Source organism: Schistocerca americana, chromosome 2, assembly GCF_021461395.2.
Source record: "Schistocerca americana isolate TAMUIC-IGC-003095 chromosome 2, iqSchAmer2.1, whole genome shotgun sequence".
Taxonomy (NCBI): Eukaryota; Metazoa; Arthropoda; class Insecta; order Orthoptera; family Acrididae; genus Schistocerca; species Schistocerca americana.
Window position 1 is genome coordinate 386,013,917 of NC_060120.1, and position 19,376 is coordinate 386,033,292.

Here is a 19,376-nt window from a genome sequence, read left to right on the forward strand (position 1 = left end):
TCAATAAAATAAGCGAGTTTGAAGTGACATTTTACAGTTTTAATGGGTGACATGTTGTTGAATGTGCAATAACGTGAAAGTTCCCAAAATGCATCTTTATCTAAGACCAAGAACTTTCATTATAGTAAAGCATCTGAACACAGAAGCTAAAACAGATAACTTAAAAAAACTTGCCACAAAAGAAAATCTTCAGTGGGTTTCTGAGTCATCTTCCTGAGCTACAGTTAGTGTTTGTGAATGTTCTAGCTCTTAATATTAAGCCTTTGAAGGTGGTTATTATTAGGATATAAAGATCCTTATTTATTATAGTTTTAGGTTTAATCATGCTTAATAATATGCACCACCACTTAAAAACATAGAGTTAATGAGGCTGGTGTTAAAACTCTCATAGACTGCGGTACAACAATGTTTCGAGGCCCACGAGCATGGGCCCTGAACAATATTGTCACTGTCGTCATATGCATTGACCAATAGCAGGGCGACCTCTGGTAATGGGGTACCTCATTATTTCTAATTGCACTGAGATTCTGTGTTAAATGTTGTGGCAGTGACTGTACTTCAGCTAAACTTCTTGCAATTCCTCTTGAGTTGAAATTATCATGGAAGAGACATAGCGATTATATCTGTACACAGTTAATGTGTGTTACATATTTGTTAGGGAAAATGAGGGTTTGTGATACTGATAAGCTATTACTCAACGGATACTATGCTTTTTTCCACATCCACCTCTCGTATGCCAGTTTCTTGTAGAGGAATCCTCCTGGAGCACGAAAGTTCTCATTTGCCAAAAGAAGGCAGTCAGATGCATCTGTGGAATAGAAATAATGAGCCTTCACTTACATCTACATCTAGGCCTACATCGATACTCCGCAAGCCAACATACAGTGCATGGTGAAGGGTACCCTGTACCACTACTAGTCATTTCCTTTCCTGTTCCACTCACAAACAGAGAGAGGGAGAAACGACTATCTATATACCTGCAAATGAGCCCTAATTTCTCGTATATCATCTTCATCATCCTTACGTGCAATTATGTTGGTGGCAGTTGAATCGCTTGGCTGCAGCTTCAAGTGACGATTCCCTAAATTTTCTCAGTAATGTTTCTCGAAAAGAACGTCACCTTCCCTCCAGGGATTCCCATTTGAGATCTCGAATCATCTCCATAACACTTATGTGTTGTTCGATCCCACTAGAAAGAAATCTAGCAGCCCACCTCTGAAATGCTTTGATGTCTTCCTTCAATTCGACCTGCTACAGATCCCAAAAACTCGAGCAGTACTCAAGAATAGGTTCTACCAGCGTCCTATATGCGGTCTCCTTTCCTAAAATTCTCCCAATAGACCGAAGTTGACTATTCGCCTTCTCTACCACAGTTGTCACATGCTCGTTCCATTTCATATTGCTTTGCCACGTTACATCCAGATATTTAAACAACTCGACTCTGTCAACCAGGACACTAGTAACACTGTATTCAATCAATACAATATTCCAAAAATCTGAAAATGTTAGTGGTTGCATGTTCCTTTGTACTAAAGATCAACACAGATCAACACCACAGTCACTAGACTTAACAAAACTCAACATAATTATAAACATAAGGAGGTAAAACTATTTCACATGTTGACAATATAGGCACACAATGTACCACTGAGTATGTTTGAAAAAACCGCACAGAATAACTTAGAGTAAAAGCATTTTATACAACAGAAGAACTCAAAATGTGCCTTAATGATGATATATAAGTATAATACAGATTGAATTTGGATATATGAATATGTTGAACGTATTATATGCAGTATGCTGGACGATTTTGTATCTTGACAGCAAAATTATCCGAAAAAACTTTCGTAAAATATATGTTATTTTATATGTAATTGTGTATGTACACAAAAGACAACATCGGTTGCATTTTTAGTTCTTAAGGTGGATAGTAAATAAACAAATAAAAATAGTTGATAAGTTTCAGCTGAAAGTATTGAGTACGTCTTCTGTTGCCACACAGCTCGATATGAATTCCCAATAGAGACAAATATATTAACGAACTCAATTGTTCCTGAATGCTCTAGAGAAACAGTCCTCTCTAAATGTTCTGGTCTTATTGCTTTTGAAGGTATTTTTCATGTGTCAGTATTAAACTCCCAAGTATCTTCTTTTAGCTACATCTAAGAATATTCGAAAGTGACTTAAATTGCAGACGTTCTTATATGGGAGTACGGACGTAAGTACTTATCTAACGAAAAGTACAGAACAGTTGAAATAATTTCCCAATTCTACATTCTGTGGTTGGAGCCATGTTGCCCTCAATAGAGAAATTTATTTTGGTAATGTTGACTACAGTTGACTTGCTTTTGTTCCACTAATAGAGGAGGCCGGTAGATTTGAGTTTGGGATGTAAATGTTGTATGTGTTGTTTTTGATATTTGTGATGTTTTGAATATTATCGTGAGTTGTCAGAAACTGGTGTTTATTTGTGTTGTACACGGTGCCGTCTATAGAACTGTATAAAATGACTCAAGAAGATCCAACTTTAGAACGTCATTTCAGAGGCCATCGCGGCGGAGTTACCGCGCTGTCATTTAATCCTAATAGTAAACAGATTGTTTCGAGTAGTCTCGATTCATATTTAATGCTATGGAGTTTTTCAGACGGTGTGAGAGCTTTCAGGTATGTAAATACATTCCAAATGCTTATAACAATTTTTGAAACTGTTATGTAGATTTGTGTACTAACTTTTTAATTTATATATTCAGGTTTATTGCCCACAAAAATGCAGTGACAGACGTCAAATTTTCTCCCACTGCGCGTTTGATGGCATCTGTCTCCCGTGATAGGACAGTACGTTTGTGGGTCCCGTCCCTGCAGGGAGAAACAGCTGCTATTCAAGCACATTCAGGTGTAGTGCGTTCTGTCGATTTCTCACCTGAGGGAGGAAAATTTCTTACAGCTTCTGATGATAAAAGTGCTAAACTATGGGCAGTTCCGAGGAGAAAGTTTATTACGAGCTTCACTGGCCATACACACTGGGTGCGCTGCGCAAGATTTTCTCCGGATGGAAAAACTGTAGCTACATGCTCGGATGATAAGACGGCGAGGTTGTTTGATATTGACAGCGGACAGAATATTAAGGTGTTTCCTGAGCTGGGTGGTAAGGCGTATACAGTTTTTTTTCTTTTCATTTATTTAACAGTTAAGTGTAATATTTCTGATTGATCAGTCTGACCACATAACTTGTATCGTGCAGTCATCGTGTTCTTACTTTCATAGAGTGGCAGTGTGCATTAAATGTTAAATATGTGTTGACTAGAGATAATTGTAACACATTAGTGCACTCTTAAGTCTCGTTTTATATGTTCCTGCGTGCTTTTTTATCAGGGTGGCAGATCGGCCAAATATTTTGTCACCCTATATGTTTTACATTTTTTTTTTTAAATCGTTTCGATAATAGAATTTTCACATATTGGGGTAAAGATTGAATCATCATAATCTTTGTTGCAATTTCCTCTCTTGTGAGTATGTTGATTATTAGGAAGTTAAACTGAGTGGTATCGTTCATAAAAGTGCAGTTCAATGTCTGTTAGACAGTAGTATTATCCTGACATCTCGTAGCTGATAGGGTAATCTGTAACACGTCTTTCTACAAACACCATCAATCCACATTTCAGTTTTTGTGGATTTGAGTTCATAAACATCAGCAACGTATTTACAATACCAGTAACACCATGTACATAGCTTTACCCCCACGTAACAAGGTTGTTGTTACAATTGTAACATCTGACTTGTACTGCAATCCCAGAGATGAAAATTTGTTTTTGTTGCTTTCTGAATTTTTACGAGACGCCAAAATAATGAATTACAGCTGCTTTGTCATATGTTTTCTTACTTCTTGAGGTGTTATGAGCTATGAGCTTATGACGCGGCATCTGGCTAAGTTGTGAACACACAAGATTAGATTTTGGTCCATTTGAAGACCATTGCATAACTCATTGAAATACATTGCACGTAAATGGGAGCATCAACTCATGCGAAAACCTAACAACGTGTCATCGGTGGTTCCTTGAATCCTTTATGTGCTGTGAGCAATTCCATATAGGCAAATTAAAAAACAACACTGTTAAAAATTCTCAGGTTTTGACAAGAATTTTTGGTACATCAACAGTGTTTTAATATTCTTGGGAAAGTTCATCTTCTGTGAAAATGGTCACACACTATAGGCACCTTTTTTTTAGCTTCCTGTGTTTGCTTTTTGTCTTCCCTGCATTGGTGCACACCCATCTTGCTGTTTGTCCTCTACATCTCAATCATGATTCCAGCAAATAGAAACCTTTCTGTACAAGGTAGTTTATTGGGTAGCTTGCCTGTTCAATGATATCCCCCCCCCCCCCCCCCCCCAAGCACAAGGCTAACTTTTTCCAGTTTGAACAGGTTTCTTGGTATTTGTAGTAAGCTATTAATGAGCTCTTGTTCATGGCTCCTTTTCCCCGTGAGATGAATATTTCTCATGAAATGATGTAGTGGTAAACATTAAAGAGCATCATTAGACAAATAACAATAACAACAATAAAGGAAATTAAATAGAGGTCCTATCCTGTTTCCATAACTATAACTTAACTGACAACACGATGGAATAAACGACTTCCTAACATCGACAGTGTATATTGCACCTCTTAATAAACAAGAAAATAAGGGTTTATTAGATTTGCTCTGTCAGCTATTGTGTACACCACTGACAGACATTATTACCAAAAATATGCCTATACTCGGAACAATTGATTCTTCATACTATTCTTGATGGAAAAATGTTCGCCGAGATCACTAGTAATTGTTTTTATTACTATGACTGGTTTAAGCAGATCTACGCTGTTACAATCAGATAGCGCCATTATGTTGTCAAGTGATTAGTGTATGATGGGACATCAGCAGTTATTTTATTTTCGACACGCTGATGTTCCCTGCCACGTTTTATTTGGTGGAATATGACTATGTGACTTTCAGTATTGTAACAAGCATGTACATCTAATAATGTTAAAAGATCCAGTGATGACAGCACAGATCTGTTGAGACCGATCATAGTACATAGTACTGAAAAGAATTGCTAGCAAACTTTACAAACTTTATTTTTCAAGAATAATATAACTTTAAGATTGCCACCAAACTGAAGCGGTGTCAAACGTATAGTGATTCTTCACTGAATTTTGAACTTCTGCAAATTCTCAGGAGCTGTTTTATGTAGTTCTTGAAAGTCTTGAGGAATTAACTACTGTGTGACCTTTTGTAAAAAATGACTAAAATTTGGGGTGATATTTTGATAATCTTCAATTGAATGAGTGCAAAACTACAAGTACAGCATTAAAGCATTTGTGGAATTGCATATCTGCATACTGTATTTCAGTAAAAGAGGCACTTTCGCGTACTTGACAGTGCCGATCTTTTCACTCGTAGCAATGTAAGCTGCGCTTTTATGTTCCTGCCTAACAACAACATCTAGACTTTCAACACTATCGAAACAAACAGCAGAGTAATAGTGACAATAAGAGTGTAACTGTTATTGTTACTCATTTCATTTACATCAGTTTAAACTGTGCACTTTTATGTTCGTATCTAACCACTCTTTGAAATCTTGACATATTCGTAAAAATAAATAAATAAATAAAAAACAGCCAAGTATTTTTGATAAGCAAATGCACTTATACTATATACTCAAAAGTGCACTTAAGATGCAACCTACACATAATATAAATTATAAATTCCTATGAGAGAAAGAAAATATCAGCTAACTTAATTTATAATGTGAAAGAAATGAGAAACTACAGCCTCATTGGCTATCAACATCTGTCTCAAGATTGCCTGTTAACATTTCCTGTGATGCACCACACTGTTACCAACATCTGCATCGACGCACAAGTCACCGAAGTGGTGTCAACTTAAAAGACTTGCATCAGGTGATGAGGTCTACCCGCTGGGAGGCCCTCGCCGCACTACGTTTCATTTCACCAACATCTGCATGTCACGTAAAAACTATTCACACCAAAAGTGCACTTCAACACGTACTTCAACAAAACCAATTTACATCGAATAACCGATAAATATTTGTTATTTAATATAATTGAGGATGCAATAGCATTTTTAATTAGTCACATTACTGCTAATTTTACTATGTTAAATACAATATGAATAATCACAAATAATTTGCAGCAGCTTAACAAAAGTTAAGCATTAATGGAGTCTACAGATTCAGTTTCTAATAACATTATCTTTGTTAATGTCTTCCTTGATTTGTTCCATGTCCTTTGAAGGTTCCCAGTTATGATGTATTTTGAATGTGCTGTGTGATGAATGAGTGTACAATTGAACTCAAGCCAATACCAGGACACATTTCACAGCCCTAAGATCTTAAATACTTTTGTTATATATACTACTAACTACCTTTGTACCTTTCATAAAATCCTGCTTATACCCTTTGCAGTACAGTTTGATATGGCAGGTGAATCACATTTTTCATGTGGGGAGATACTTGGATTGGAATAACAAAATGATTGACATGGAATGGGTTAATATTGTTAGTTTAGTGTTGAATGTGTGTGCAATATGCACGAGTCAGCAAGGACTGTAATTCCATTCTGAAAGCATCCAAATCCCCCTCTCCTAAAGTGCAGTATTGAATTTACTTTGCAGGATTTCTAATAGCTTCGGATTATTGCTTTGTGTAAAAAAAATCTTGCCACTCCGAGAAGCAAAGTACAAAATTACAATGAATCACAAGTTATGTCACTAGCTCTAGTTATTATCTGCAGCTAACTACAATTGAGATATCAGAGTGATACGACAACAGTGCACATGAAAAAGGCATGGCCAAGTTCTTTCTCTGACTGCATTACTGTAGTACTTGTCCTGTGAACAGCTGGCTTGTTATTCCAAAACAAATATAATTGTTGTTGTTGTGGTCTTCATTCCAGAGACTGGTTTGATGTAGCTCTCCATGCTACTATATCCTGTGCAAGCTTCTTCATTTCCCAGTACCTACTGCGACCTACATCCTTCTGAATCTGCTTAGTGTATTCATCTCTTGGTCTCCCTCTACGATTTTTACCCTCCACTCTGCCCTCCAGTACTAAATTGGTGATCCCTTGATGCCTCAGAACGTGTCATACCAACCGATCCCTTCTTCAAGTCAAGTTGTGCCACAAATTTCTCTTCTCCCCAATTCTATTCAGTACCTCATTAGTTATGTGATCTACCCATCTAATCTTCAGCATTCTTCTGTAGCACCACATTTCGAAAGCTTCTATTCTCTTCTTGTCTAAACTATTTATTGTCCATGTTTCACTTCCATACATGGCTACACTCCATACAAATACTTTCAGAAACGACTTCCTAATGCTTAAATCTATACTCTATGTTAACAAATTTCTCTTTGGAAACACTTTCCTTGCCATTGCCAGTCTACATTTTATATCCTCTCTACTTCGACCATCATCAGTTATTTTGCTCCCCAAATAGCAAAACTCCTTTACTACTTTAAGTGTCTCTTTTCCTAATCTAATTCCCTCAGCATCACCCGACTTAATTCGACTACATTCCATTATCCTCGTTTTGCTTTTGTTGATGTTCATCTTGTAGCCTCTTTTCAAGACACTGTCCATTTCGTTCAACTGTTCTTCCAAGTCCTTTGCAGTCTCTGACAGAATTACAATGTCATCAGCAAACCTCAAAGATTTTATTTCTTCTCCATGGATTTTAATTCCTACTCTGAATTTTTCTTTTGTTTCCTTTACTGCTTGCTCAATATACAGATTGAATAACATCTGGGATAGGCTGCAGCCCTGTCTCACTTCTTTCTCAACAACTGCTCCCCTTTCATACCCCTCGACTCTTATAACTGCCATCTGGTTTCTGTACAAATTGTAAATAGCCTTTCGCTCCCTGTATTTTGCCGCTGCCACCTTTAGAATTTGAGAGAGAGTATTCCAGTCAACATTGTCAAAAACTTTCTCTAAGTCTACAAATGCTAGAAATGTAGGTTTGCCTTTTCTTAATCTATCTTCTAAGATAAGTTGTAGGGTCAGTATTGCCCCATGTGTTCCATCATTTCTACGGAATCCAAACTGATCTTCCCCGAGGTTGGCTTCTACCAGTTTTTCCATTCGTCTGTAAAGAATTCGTGTTAGTATTTTGCAGCCACAACTTATTAAACTGATAGTTAGGTAATTTTCACATCTGTCAACACCTGCTTCCTTTGGAATTGGTATTATTGCATTCTTCTTTAAGTCTGAGGGTATTATTTCATATTAATTTGAAGTGATCTGCTCTGTTGAGTAAAGCGGATATCAATACAGTTGTTGATGTAAACACCACAGTGCTTGATTAGTCTTGATGCTACTGCAGGTGGTGTGCATGTACCTTTTTGACCTCTGTGGTGCACACTTTCTTTTTACATCTACTGAAATTAATTGATCATGCATTACATTTCTATGTCACTATTTGACATAGAAAAAAGACTGATACTTCATACCTGCAAATCTCTACACTGCAACACCACTGCATGGGTGGGACTTAATTTCCTTGTGCTGTCTAGCAGTATAGCATTTTCTGGATGTGATTGTTTACCAGTTCTTCCCTAGTTTTGCCATTAGAGGCTCAACATTGACTTGCTGAGTACGGGCTTGGTTAGCCCAGGGTTCCTCAGCTGGGAACTGGTAAGCGCCACCAGTCCCCTGTCACCGTAAGCTCAGGGCATACTTCAGTGACCACAGTGCGGCTCAGTGGTGGAACGTTGTATGTCTCAGGGAACGGGGATCTTTGCTTGACTGCCTGGATTGCGAGACGGCATATAAAACACCTCAGTCTCGGGGTGCGCTGCGTGGTGATTGGATGCATGGCTGTTGAGGTGGAACAGTCGTTAGCGGGAAACTTCTGGGGAAACTATCGCACTTCAGTTGTATAAGGCTTACTCAGGCACGCGGGGTTCTGTCCAAGTGGACCCTTATTTCCCTAGCTGCTCAAGAGACCGAGATGGAACCCTTGGAATAATCTTCTCCTCCTCCCAGTGGGAGGGTGTACCACCTGAGAGTATTCACACTCATTCATCCAAAAGAATGAGAGAGGCTAGTCCTCCTGATAATAAGAATACTTTGGACTGCAGTAACAGGGCTCATGGAGTCATGAATAACTATTTGTTTCTGATGATAAAGAGGAAGGAGGGGACATTTGAAAACGTGTTCCCCTTTTATATCCATAAGGGTTTGGAAGGCCTTTGCTGTAACATTAAAACCTATAAAATGATAGTGTAATGGCTCATTGTTGGTCAAAGCAGGTAGACGTTCTTAAGAAATTGCAGAAGCTGGGTGACTACGATATCATTGTTGAGATGCACACCTGTCTCAACTTCAGTAAAGGCATTGTCACATGCCGAGATATCATGGACATGGGCATAGCAGAACTGAACACGAATGGGCATCTCAGAGAATAGTCGATGTGGACCAACGAACGTGCAGGAATAATGGAGCAACTTAAAAGACTGCCACTTTCATTGTCACATTCAATTTTCCTACACTGCCTGAACATCTTATGGCGGGTTTCCTTAGACTTAATGTTCGGCCTTACATTCCAAAGCCTATGTGGTACTATAAATGTCAGCATTTCAGCCATACAACCATGAGTTGTGGAGGTGAAGCGAGCCGTGGGAACTGTGGAAAAGCTGCTCATGATACTGTGGCTGACTGACCGTCTCCTGTGGTCTGCATCAACTGCTCTGGGAACCACCTAGACCGGAGCAGAGACTGCCATGTTTTTGCTGAAGAGCGCAAAATACAGGAGATGAAAGTGACCAAGCAGATGCCCTATCCCGAACCCAAGAAAGAACGAGGCAACAAAACACCCGTCTTAGCCACCTCGTTTTCTTCCGTGGTGCAGAAACCTGTTCCCAAGGCGGACACTTTGACACAGATGATGCCTAGTGTGCCTGTATCCACCACAAGCACCTGCACTTGCACGTGTACAGTCAAGGGAAAAAGACTAAGGACAAAGCAATCCAGGCAGCTGCACCAGGAAAGACCAACAGCAGTTCCGCATCGAGCATCCAGAAGGTACGAGGGCAGTTCAATAAGTAATGCAACACATTTTTTTTCTCGGCCAATTTTGGTTGAAAAAACCGGAAATTTCTTGTGGAATATTTTCAAACATTCCCGCTTTGTCTCTTATAGTTTCATTGACTTCCGACAGGTGGCAGCGCTGTACGGAGCTGTTAAAATGGCGTCTGTAACGGATGTGCGTTGCAAACAATGGGCAGTGATCAAGTTTCTTTTGGCGGAAAACCAGGGCATCTCAGATATTCATAGGCGCTTGCAGAATGTCTACGGTGACCTGGCAGTGGACAAAAGCACGGTGAGTCGTTGGGCAAAGCGTGTGTCATCATCGCCGCGAGGTCAAGCAAGACTGTCTGATCTCCCGCGTGCGGGCCGGCCGTGCACAGCTGTGACTCCTGCAATGGCGGAGCGTGCGAACACACTCGTTCGAGATGATCGACGGATCACCATCAAACAACTCAGTGCTCAACTTGACATCTCTGTGGGTAGTGCTGTCACAATTGTTCACCAGTTGGGATATTCAAAGGTTTGTTCCCGCTGGGTCCCTCGTTGTCTAACCAAACACCATAAAGAGCAAAGGAGAACCATCTGTGCGGAATTGTTTGCTCATCATGTGGCTGAGGGTGACAATTTCTTGTCAAAGATTGTTACAGGCGATGAAACATGGGTTCATCACTTCGAACCTGAAACAAAACGGCAATCAATGGAGTGGCGCCACACCCACTCCCCTACCAAGAAAAAGTTTAAAGCCATACCCTCAGCCGGTAAAGTCATGGTTAGTCTTCTGGGACGCTGAAGGGGTTATTCTGTTCGATGTCCTTCCCCATGGTCAAACGATCAACTCTGAAGTGTATTGTGCTACTCTTCAGAAATTGAAGAAACGACTTCAGCGTGTTCGTAGGCACAAAAATCTGAACGAACTTCTCCTTCTTCATGACAACGCAAGACCTCACACAAGTCTTCGCACCCGAGAGGAGCTCACAAAACTTCAGTGGACTGTTCTTCCTCATGTACAGCCCCGATCTCGCACCGTCGGATTTCCATATGTTTGGCCCAATGAAGGACGCAATCCATGGGAGGCACTACGCGGATGATGAAGAGGTTATTGATGCAGTACGATGTTGGCTGCGACATCGACCAGTGGAATGGTACCGTGCAGGCATACAGGCCCTCATTTCAAGGTGGCGTAAGGCCGTAGCATTGAATGGAGATTACGTTGAAAAATAGTGTTGTGTAGCTAAAAGATTGGGGAATAACCTGGTGTATTTCAATGCTAAATAAAACAACCCCTGTTTCAGAAAAAAAATATGTTGCATTACTTATTGAACTGCCCTCGTACAAGAAAACCAGAGTCCTTCTCAATGCCCCCTTTCCCCCTCATCCTCGAAGGGACAGGGTGCAGGGAAAAGCTCACGATGTTCATGTCAGATGGTGCCCCGAGTGTCATCAGCCATCATACTTTTTCGTCTGACTGATGAGGAGGATAATATGGAGATAGATGCCTTGGATCCAGGTAGCCCCTCCATTCCCCCTCACTCTTCAATTGCTTCACCTCCCCGGTGTAAAGATAGGGATAAATTAAAACTGCACTGATGACTTGGCTTCCGTACTACAGTGGATCATGAATAGGTTCAGGTCTCTTGTGGAGGAACTAGCACAGACATGTCCCTTGTGCTTTTGTTTACAAGAAATGCATTTTAAAGATACAGATGTCCTTATGCAACAGGGATGTAAGCTATACCGCAAGGATGACCTATCGGGGGAAAGGGCCAAGGGAGGTGTTGCAGTGTTTGTCACTAACACACACAACTCCTCTGTTCTCCCCTTGGTTAATGACCTGCTGACAGTTGCAGTTGAAATTCATGTTTGTCGAAGGATCACTGTTTGCTCACTGTATTTAGTCCGCAAGATGCACTAGACTCTGAGGCTCCCACGGGTCTTATCGCACAACTCCCGCAACCATTCCTCCTCCTGGGAGACTTCAGTGCCCATCATGTCGTGTGGGGTTCGACCAATGCTTGCCCTTGGGGCAGGTTTTGGAGGGCCTCATGACATCTCACGAGCTGTGCATCCTCAACATGGTTACTCACACACATTTCTCTATTGCTACTGGGTCATTCTCAACCATTGACCTCTCTTTCTGTTCTCCCGCCCTCGCCAACTGTGTTCAGTGGGAAGTCATTGACAACCTTCATTCCAGTGACCACATCCCAGTCTGCCTTCACCTACTCAGGGCTAACTGGATGCGTTTCAGCCAGCTGGCTGTGTTCGAACACTGCGACAGCGTCCAAGGATGGGTTGACCAGATCACACGAGTGATCCATCGTGCCACTGACTTCTTCATCCCACAGTTCTCACGTTATCTTAGGAGGCGACCAGTACCTTGGTTGACAGATGAGTGCTGTTCTGCGATCCAGGAAAGGCATGCGGCTCTTAAACATTTTAAATGCCGATCGACAGCAGACAACTTTAGGGTCTTTCGAGTCACGAGGGCCAAGGCTCGACGCATCATTAGCAAGCGTAAGAAAAGGTCATGGAAAGTGTTCCTGGGCTCCATCAATTGTTCCACTTCTTCTATAAAAGTATGGGAAGCCATCTTGAGGATTTCCGGTAAACGCAGCCGTTTACTGATAGCAGCAGTGCTGAAACAAGAGGCACCTCCAAACGACACCCAGAGTCATTGCTCAGACGCTGGCCGGACTTTTTCACAAAATACTGCCAATGTAGGCCGTGATCTGGCGTTTCGTCGCTATCATGTGACTGTAGAGAGGGAAAAGTTGGACTTCAGGTCGAACAGTTCTGAGGCCTACAACTCTCATTTCTCCATGAGGGAGCTTGTATTGGCACTTATAACCCTCCTACCTCTCCGGCTAGTTAGGCTTTTCTATATGACCATGTACCTAAAGCCCCTAATCTGTTGGGAAAAGGCATCTACTCCAAAGAATAATGCAAAACCATGAGAAGTAGATGAAGTTATAACTGAATTACCACTGCTTAGTATTTCAGCAATGACGATTAGAAACAAAGTTCGGTCAGATTTATATATTTTTGATTATGTAAAGTAGTTTTTTAATTAACATTAGTTAGTGGAAAATTTGGAAGAAAAGTTTTCAAAGTATGTCATTAATGAAACAACCAACAGTCGCCTGTTTCACACCAGAACAAGACTAATTAAATTGAAACTGAACTTTATACTCGTAAGCAATCTTACATAAGTTATTGGTGTCATGACGGAGGAACAGTACCTAACGCACATTTTCAAGTACTTCACACCACACATCACAGTAGTCAGATTATAATCAAATAGCAAACACATACAACATATAATATTAATTTTCAAAGATCAATTAAAGTAAGATTGTTTACTGGATGTGAACAGAAACTTTTTGGTGCATTACTCCCCATAATACTGACTGTTGTAATTGTAGCAAACAGAAAGATGTTTTGAATTTACTCATTGGTAAGGACTGTCATTTACGTAGCAGTTACTTTGATATTTCTTTGTAATAAAAGTTATAACTTATGCCACAAGCTATAAATTAGAACTATGCTTTGCCAATGAAATTCTGTGTCCAAGTTACATGAAGTTTTACTACCAATTTTTTATTATGAAATTTACTCTATTTTTAGCAAATGAATTAATACTGGCTTTTGCATCATTCTATTTCTGACATTATTCATACTACAACCAAAGATTTCATTACTATGTAATTGTACAAAAGTTGGAAAAATTATGTTTTGACAATCTAATAAATTAATGTTCATTTTCAGTTCATTTTCTGATTATCTCGGTTCATACAAAGGGATAGGATGGATACTACTTGGACAATGACTTACGAAAATTATTTATGTGAGAATATGCATGAAAACAATGCTATTCAAGCAATAAAATTCCAACTACGCTGTTCAGTCTATTGCACTTCTAGTTATAAAAATCTAGATCTTACTTCACTTCATGAGGCCATTGGTCTGTCGAGTGGCTTAATTTAGCGGTAAATAGGGCACATGTTGATCTTCTTGCCATACCATAGCCAATAACAAGGGCCCGTAGTACTCTTGATGTTATGTGAATTACTCTTGCTGTATTTGTACTGTGCAAAATAAATGCCATAGCTTGCCCATATTAAACATCCACCAAAACAACCAATTCAGTTTTCACTGCTCCGCACTTTTGCATAGCCACACCAGCAAATACACACAACCGACAACACCAATCGTCTCCTCGCGACTCCCAACTGCTACTTTTTTGGCGCGCTCGCACATGCAGCAATAATGCATTTACAATTTATTACACTCTTTGACAATAGCTTTTCCCTGACTAGACCGGTGTGTCTACTTACAAAATGTTAACATTCCATGCCTATTCTCCTTATTAAATAACAAATAGCATTTGTAACTTCACAACATATTTACAAGAATAATATACAGCACAACTAATAAAGCAAACTTCGCAAAACATGTAGAAAATCTATGATCATCCACCAAGTTGTGGTGTTACACACAGACTGAGATTCGTGACACTGCACCCGGTCACGACAAAATCCGGTACTGCATGCTTTGGCATTTGCCAGTGACATCATCAAAGGAAATCCTCCTTGAATGTTTTACTCTAATATGGCAGACAGACAACTTCCCCAATTCATGAAGGGAGGCAATTCTGATCCCTCTCCTCAAACCAGTAGTTATCGGAGTATTGCCTTAACAAGCTGTGTAGGAAAGTCCCTGGGTGAATGGTTAACCTTTGTCTAGTCTGGTTGTTAGAGACCAGGCAACTCCTTACTCGCTCTCAGTGTGGATTCCAAAGATTTCGGTCCACTATCGACAATCTGACCGCCCTAGAGGCAGATATTCAGCAGGGTTTCCTCCGTAAGCATCATATTCTTCGATGTAAGTAAGGCATACAATACTACTTGGAAACACTGTATTCTCGCACAACTGCTTTAATGGGCCTTTCATGGCCGCCTCCACATTATCATATGGTCTTTCCTGTGTCAGCAGTTTTTTAGGACCCGAGTTGGTGGCACGCTGTCTGATCAATTTGAGCAGGAGAATGGTGTTCCTCAGGCCAGTGTTTTAAGTGTTACTCTCTCTGCCATAGCCATCAACAGTATCACATCTACGGTGATGAGTTCTGTACAGTGCTTCTTATTTGTAGACGATTTTGCTGTTTTCTGTTCCTCCTCCATTGTTGCAACAGCCATCACATGCAACTTACAGTGCGGCAGTTAGAGGAGTGGGTTTCAAAGATGAGTTTTCAGTTTTCTGCAGATAAGTGTGTGTGTGTGTGTGTGTGTGTGTGTGTGTGTGTGTGTGTTCATTTTAATTGTTCTCATTGTCTTTTTAATTTGCCTGCCTTGAATATGGGGGACACCATCCTACATTTTAGAGACACAGTGCAGTTTCTGGGCTTCATTTTTGACTCCTGATTGTCGTGGTTACCACACCTTCGAGACCTGAATGCCAGAACCCTGAAGGCACGGAACATCTTCAAGTGCTTTAGCCACGGTGTTGGGGAGCGGACAAGGCGCATCTCTTTCAGTTTTATCGGGCTTTTGTGCATTCGCAGCTGGACTTTGGTTGCACAGTGTATGGGTCAGCAAGGCCCTCTTACTTGCGTATCATTGTATCTGTCCGTCATGAGGGGATTCAGCTGGCCACAGGTGCTTATCGGATCAGTCCCATACCTAGTATCTGTGCTGAGGCGGGGGAACTGCCACTTACCATCTGGCGCCAGCTCCTCATGGTGTATCAGGCATGTAAGTTCCTTGCAGCTCCAACTTCACCTGCACGCCATACTGTTGTTTTTCCACCTTTGGAATGCCTTTTTTCCATCTGTCCACGAGCCACGATGCCATTTGAGATCTGCGTGCAGCGTGTGCTGGACTCACTCATTGTGGAGCCAGTACAACCACAAACCCAGGGTTTTAACCGCCTGCGAGCCTGGTTACTGGAGAGGCCCAAAGTGATTTTAGACTTAGTGCGGTACAGGAGAGATAGCACTCCTGCTTCCGTTTTTAAAGTGAGATTCTCTGATATTTTATCTAAGTACCGTGACCACGTAGCTGTTTCTATGGGTGGGTCTAAGGAAGGGGGTGGGGGGGGGGGACACACACGACACTGTTGGTTGCTCTGTTTTCCAGGATCGTGTCCTCAAGGTCAAATTGCCTCCAGAATTTACCATCTTCATCACAGAATTATATGTGATCTTGCAAGCACTGGAGCAGATGAGATGTTCTCCTGGTGTTAGATTTCACGTCTGCTCAGATTCTCTGAGTGCCCTTTACTCTCTCCAGCATTTGTACCCAGCAGATACAGCAACCCAGAATATCCGGGATGCCCTCCTAGAACTACGACGACTGAGGAAGGAGGTGTCTTTCTGCTGGGTACAGGGCACTTTGGAATTGCAAGGAATGAAAGGGCGGATCGAACAGCCAAGAAGGCGTGTTGTGATCCTCTGGTATTTCGGTGTGCTGTCCCCCTACATGCTATCATCTCACTGAGGTACAAAGTCATGTTCGATGGGAAGGCAAGTGTCTGGCAATGACCAATAACAAGCTCCGTGTCATCAAACCCACAACTCGGCCGTGGAGTACTTCCTTCCAGCCACAGTGGTGGAACGAGGTCCTTCTTACTTGTCTTCACATAGGCCACAGCCCTGTACACATGGATTCTTACTCCGGCAAGAGGACCCTCCAATGTGTGTTGCTTGTGGCGTGCAGATCACGGTGCACCATGTTTTATTGGACTGCATTTTATTTGCGAACAGGCGGATCTGCAGTCTATTTTATGTAATTATCAAAAGAATGTGGTAAGGGTTTTAAAATTTTGTAAATTGCCCAACATTTTTAACAAGAATTTAGGAAGATGTTCTTAATGTGTTGAAGGGTGGATGGCTCATCCTAGATTTTTTTAAGTGGTCAGCCAGTCACATTTCCCTGTGCTTTTCTTTTAGTCCTTCTGTGTTATGTTTTCTCCTAATAGGTTTTAATGCATGTGAGAGTGCATGTGATACAGAGTGACTGTGTGGTCATTTCGAGTGCATGCATGTACAACACTTTCAGTTAATCTCCACATTAATTTGTTTTTATATAAGTGTAAGGGTGTTGATAACCTCTACATTGGTGGGCACCCATTAGATCCAAACACACACAGAAACTTTTCTAGTTTGGGAATGTTGGCTTGCAGTTTCATTAGGTAATAACTGTGTTTGTGTAGAATGTTCTGATGCTGACATTCTCACCCTACTCATCTCTGAATCTGTTCTAAAAAGGAATGTCTCTACTGTTTATAACAAGAAAGACTAGGCCTATCCACTATATTCAATTTAATTAGTTTTATCAATATATCCTTCTCATATTGTCGAAGTGTAAGCCGTGCCTTGTGAAGCCCAATTTTCTGATTGTCAAAACAGGTATAAAAAATCTGTGCCAAGTGTGCTGCCATCAGTTTAATATTCAACTGTGCAGTAACATGCTTCACAGAATTATTTATACAACACCAGTCATGGTGTGAGAATGACTTGACAAGGTACACATTAGTACAATGAGTCCAAGTAATTGCCAATATTATAAGTTCTGTCCCATCCCAAATTGTTACACACACTACAAACTTTCAATAATGTCTCTTTTTAGATTCCTAACCTAGAGCTCCTATATGTTATCCCATTTTATGACACTATGAATTAAGCTTGAAGTGGCTGTTGACTTGGAGCTTTGTTTGTGTTAACTCCTCCCCAAGACGACTAACTAGCAGCAGTACTTTCATATTTGCAACAGTTCTCTTGGTCTCGTGCCTCATGGTTATTGCCGAAGTATACTGCTTATCTTATGCCATGCCTCTTCACCTAGACAGTTTCTTTGTTTTATTATTAATTGTCACCACGGCACTGTGACTTATTCCCCCTCTTACTTTTCGCTGTGTCTAGACCGAGTTTCCATTATTCTACACATACAAGCATATGTAAAAATTACTTGTAGCACAGTTCTATTGCTTGTTTTCAGTAATTGCACCTGATGATGGGCATTTGTTAAGCCCAAAATCGATCATGACTTAAAAAATAAAAGCCTTGCAACTGAAGTGGTGGTTTTCATGTCTGCTACAATGCTCAGTTGTGGATGTCCCCCCAACAGGATTGTCTGTTCCATTTTGTTCTATAGTCACTTCTGTGCTCATAATGGCATTATCCCAGATAAACTGAATATGCTGTTGTGAACCCATTTAAAAAAAAGAAGATAATGTAAAAAATGTGTTTATAATGTGCAATTGTTATATAAGTACTAAATAAAATGGTTCATTTTAAGAAACATACAGTTAGGATTTCAGAAAGGGCTGTCAGCTGACAAGACTATGAAGCAGAAAGCAGTAAGATTTACACTGAATAGAGGCCACTCAAGATAAAATATCTGGGCTTAGAACCAGTAGTGCTCAAGGCATTCACTATGCCTTCATGTTAGTCTTGATGCATGCTGTTGTCATTTTGGAAAAACTGAACTGCATCCATTCCAACAGAAGATCGGTATACCATGACATAAATCTGTTGTAAACTGTTAATACGATCACTTCCAGCAGTTTGTACAATAGGCAGTCTGTATAATGTTCCTAAACCCTTGTGAATTAATTGCAGCATTTCAAATAGAGCATCTCCTAAAAGTGCAACTATCTGCAACATTAAGAAATAATCAAACAATGGAAACTCCAGATAGGAATATCAACAATGTAGGAGAAGATAGACTGCTACTTACTGTAAATAAGACGTGTCAGGTTGCAGACAGAGATGATTAATAGACACTCACACAAGAGTTTCTTTTAATCGTACCTTTCTGCAACTTGATGTGTCTTCTTTACGGTAGGTAGCAGTCTACCTTTTCCTAAACTGTTGACATTAAGAGATAAATTGTCTGTGTTCTTACAATTTATGCATTGTCACACAGTTATCACATCCCAGATACATGGGTGTTGCTCAGGATTGGGCAACACAATTCGTATTAAAGGAATCAGGTGGTTGACTGTTGTGAGAGAGAGAGAGAGAGAGAGAGAGAGAGAGAGAGAGAGAGAGAGTGAGTTTGATGTACAGTCGGAGGATTTGGAAGTTGTCTTGAGTAATAAAACCCATCAAAAGAATTACATTACTTTCAGTTACGCAAGCTAACAGCTTTGACTGAGATATCTTCAGTCTTAAAACAGAGATAGTGATTGTCTATCGCCATCCAATTTGCTCTCGGTGAAATCTACTATAAGTTCCCATGACAAAGTAAAACAGCAGAATGTTCTAAGTTCTCGTTAACATTGACTAAA

General features: G+C 40.5%; 1 protein-coding gene across 1 annotated transcript in view; it reads left to right on the forward strand.

Annotated features, from left to right (window-relative positions):
• The first annotated feature begins 2,362 nt into the window (after positions 1-2,362).
• Positions 2,363-19,376, forward strand: part of LOC124595348 (POC1 centriolar protein homolog A-like) — a 132,773-nt gene continuing 115,759 nt past the window's right edge. Inside the window, exons 1-2 of the mRNA XM_047134062.1 lie at positions 2,363-2,664; positions 2,751-3,145. Of these exons, the coding sequence (XP_046990018.1) occupies positions 2,507-2,664; positions 2,751-3,145 (553 nt within the window). The 5' untranslated portion in view covers positions 2,363-2,506. The remainder of the gene's footprint in view (positions 2,665-2,750; positions 3,146-19,376) is intronic.